Source organism: Procambarus clarkii, chromosome 4 (assembly GCF_040958095.1).
Source record: "Procambarus clarkii isolate CNS0578487 chromosome 4, FALCON_Pclarkii_2.0, whole genome shotgun sequence".
NCBI lineage: Eukaryota > Metazoa > Arthropoda > Malacostraca > Decapoda > Cambaridae > Procambarus > Procambarus clarkii.
Genome location: NC_091153.1, coordinates 42,556,907 through 42,560,451, shown reverse-complemented (window position 1 = coordinate 42,560,451; position 3,545 = coordinate 42,556,907). Strand labels below are relative to the sequence as shown.

General features: G+C 55.5%; 1 protein-coding gene across 1 annotated transcript; it reads left to right on the top strand.

Moving 5' to 3' along the window:
* Positions 1 to 791: 791 nt before the first annotated feature.
* Positions 792 to 2,403, top strand: LOC138371284 (collagen alpha-1(I) chain-like). The gene is made up of 3 exons (XM_069336079.1): positions 792 to 863; positions 914 to 1,471; positions 1,789 to 2,403. Exons 1-3 carry the CDS (start codon positions 792 to 794, stop codon positions 2,401 to 2,403), a joined length of 1,245 nt encoding a protein of 414 aa, XP_069192180.1.
* The last annotated feature ends 1,142 nt before the right edge of the window (positions 2,404 to 3,545 follow it).

The following is a 3,545-nucleotide window of genomic DNA, read 5'->3' as shown; positions in this document are numbered from 1 at the left end:
GATACCTCCAGGGAATTTCAGGGTGACCTCCAGGAACCTTTAGGGGTGTCCAGGAACCTTTAAGGGCCTTCAGGGAGGCTCCAGAACCTCCAGAAAACTTTAGGGGGTCTCCAGGGGCCTTCAGGGACCTCCAGGGACATTCGGGTGGCCTCCAGGGACCTACAGGGGCCTTTAGAGACCTCCAGGAGGCCTTTAGAGACCTCCAGGAGGCCTTTAGAGACCTCCAGGAGGCCTTTAGAGACCTCCAGAAGGCCTTTAGGGATCTCCAGGGACCTTAAGGGGCCTCTAGGGGGGCCTCCAGAGACTTCCAGGGAATTTCAGGAGATCTCCAGGGGCCTCCAGGAACCTTTAGGGGTCTCCAGAGGCCTTCAGGGACCTCAAGAGGCCACCAGGGACATTTTGGAGATCTCCAGGGGCCTCAAGGGACCTCGAGGGACATCCAGGATACCTCCAGGGACCTCTAGGGGCCTCAAGGAGCCATTAGGGGGCCTCAAGTGACATCCTAAGGGCCTCCAGAGACCTCCAGAGACCTCCAGGAGCCTCAAGGAACCTCCAGGGACATTCAGGTGACCTTCAGGGGCCTCAAAGGGCCTCCAGGGATATCCTGTGGGCCTAAAGAGACCTCCAGGGGCCTCCAGGGACATTCAGGGGACTTCCAGAGGCCTCTCAAGAACCTTTAGGAGTCTCCTGGGGCCTCGAGGCACCTCAAGAGGCCTCCACGGGGCCCTCCAGGGATATTTTGGGGCCTCCAGAGACTTCCAGGAACCTCCAGGGATATCCAAGATACCTCCATGGGCCTCCAGACCTCCAGGGACATCCAGGATACCTCCAGGGGCCTCCATAGACCTCCGGGGAATTTCAGGGTGACCTCCAGGAACATTTAGAGGTCTCCAGAGACCTCAAGGGCCTCTAGAGAGCCTTCAGGGTCCTCCTGGGACCTCCAGGGGGCATCCAGGGACCTCCAGGGAAATTCAGGGGGCCTCCAGAGGCCTCAGGGGGCCCGCCAAGGACCTCTAGGGGGCCTCCAAGGGCCTCTCAGAGACATCCGGGGGCCTCCAGGGACATCCTAGAGGCCTCCAGAGACCTTCAGGGCCCTCAAGGGACCTACAGGGACATCCAGGGGAACTCCAGGGACATTCAAGGGGCCTTCAGGGACCTCCGGAGACCTCAAATGACCTCCAGGGACATTCAGGTGGCCCCCATGGGGCTTCCAGGGGCCTTTAGGGGTCTCCAGGGGACCTCCACAGACCTCCACGGACATCCAGGGAGCCTCCAAGGACTTCAAGGGGCATTCAGGGGCCTCGTAGATCTCCAGGGACTTGAAGTGGCCTCTAGGGGGCCTCCAGGGGCATTTTGGAGGCCTCCAGAGATCTCCAGGGGCCTTAAGGGACCTCCAGGGACATTTAATGGACCTCCAGGGGCCTCCAGAGACCTCCAGGGAATTTCAGGGGGCCTCCAGGAACCTTCTGGGGTCTCCAGGGGCCTTCAGGGACTTCAAGGGGCCTCGAGGTGGCCTCCAGGATCCTCCTGGGACCTCCAGTGACCTTTAGGGACCTCTAGGAGGCCTTTAGGGACCTTTAGGGACCTCCAGGAGGCCTTTAGAGGACTCCAGGGACTTATAGGAGACCTCCAAGGGCCTCCAGGGGCCTCAAGGGACCTCACGGAGCCTCAAGGGGGCCTCCACGAACATCCTAGGGGCCTCCAGGGGCCTCAAGGGACCTCCAGGGACATTTAGGTGGCCTCCAAGGGTTTCCAGGAACCTCCCAGGATACCTCCAGGGGCCTTTAGGGACCTCTAGAAGGCCTGGGGGGGCCTCCAGGTAACTCCAGGGGATCTCCTCGGACATCCTGGGAGCCTCCAGTGACTTCAACGGGCATCCAGGGGCTTCCAGTGGCATCCAAGGGGTCTCCAGGGTTCTCCAGGGACATCCAGGGGCGCCTTCAAGGACCTCTAGGAGATCCCCAGGGGCCTCCAGGGAATTTTAGGGGCCTTCAGGGAGGCTCCAGGGCCTCTGAGGACCTTCAGGGTCCTCCAGGAAACCTTAGAGGTCTCCAGGGGCCTCCAGAGACCTCCAACGGCCTCCAGGGACCTCAAGGAACCTCCAGGAACATTTGGTTGGCCTCCAGAAACTTTATGGGTCTCCAGGGGCCTCCAAGGACATCCTGGGGGCCTCCAAGGACATCCTGGGGGCCTCCAAGGACATCCTGGGGGCCTCCAGATATCTCAAAGGGACATTCAGGGGGCCTCCAGAGGCCTCCAGTGACCTCCATGAGCTTCCAGGGACCTCCAGAGGCCTCAAGGGACCTTCAGGTGGTCTCCAAGGGCCTCCAGGAACCTCCAGGGACCTCCAAGGAATTTCAGGGTGGCCTCCAGGAACCTTTAGGTGTCTCCAGGGACCTTTAGGGGCCTCTAGGAGGCCTCCAGGGACATTTTGTGGACCTCCAGAGACCTCCAGGGAATTTCAGGGTGGCCTCCAGGAAACTTTAGGGGTCTCCAGGGGCCACCAGGGACCTCCAGGGAATTTCAGGGGGCCTCAGGGGACCGCCAGGGACCTCTAGGGGGCCTCCAAGGGCCTCGAGAGATCTCTAGGGGCCTCCAGGGATCTCAAGAGGCCTCTAGGGGGGCCTCCAGGGACATCCTAGAAGCCTCCAGAGACCTTCAGGGGCCTCCAGAGACCTCCAGGGAGGTTCCGTAGTAGTTAGAAAAAATATATATAGTTATTTCTGTAAACATCTTTGTTTACAATAAGTTAAATGTTACAAGCTCAACACGGAATATCAGTACATCGCGGTTTTTTTGTTACAAATTAATACTAACAAAAGTACATCCCTCTGAAGTTTCTAGTGAAATTTATAGTCTTGCTAGACTTTAACAACATTTTTTAATCCATTATCTTAAAACTAGGTAAACTGGCTCGGTAAACTATTACACGTTTCATCTACAAATAGGCATTTAGGTAGTGTACAAGAAGTGATTATCAAAAGGCACCAAACCGGGAAGGCTATGTATAGTGTACAAGAAACTTAATAGTTTAAGACTTATTACGCAACCATACTGGCGTCACAATATAAACCTTGTGGAGAGAGAAGTTAGGCAACTTAAGGAGTCGTTTGCCTTGTTAGTTCCCCAATTAGAAGGGTTTGAATATAAAATATAAAAGAACACCGGGGAGTCGAACCAGTGTTCAAGTTTGACATTAACACTGCCAAACAAAACACAGGACAAAAGCGAATCTTCGTAGATACTTATCAGGGTCACTGGGAGTGAGGACAATTTAGTGCCACAACCAGGTTTTACAAGTAATCCACTTCAACCTTCCCCCCCCCCCCACCTCCTGCATTGGAACAATGCTATGTCATTGTGACAGTGAAGCGCTACGGGAAAAAATGAATATAAAAACAGAAACCACGTACAAAACTCAGGCAAATCATAACATGGAACGAAAAGGCAATGTAAAGGACCTGGGTGTACTCATGTCGGAAGACCTTACCTTTAAAGAACACAATAAAGTAGCCGTCACAACTGCAAGAAAAATGACAGGTTGG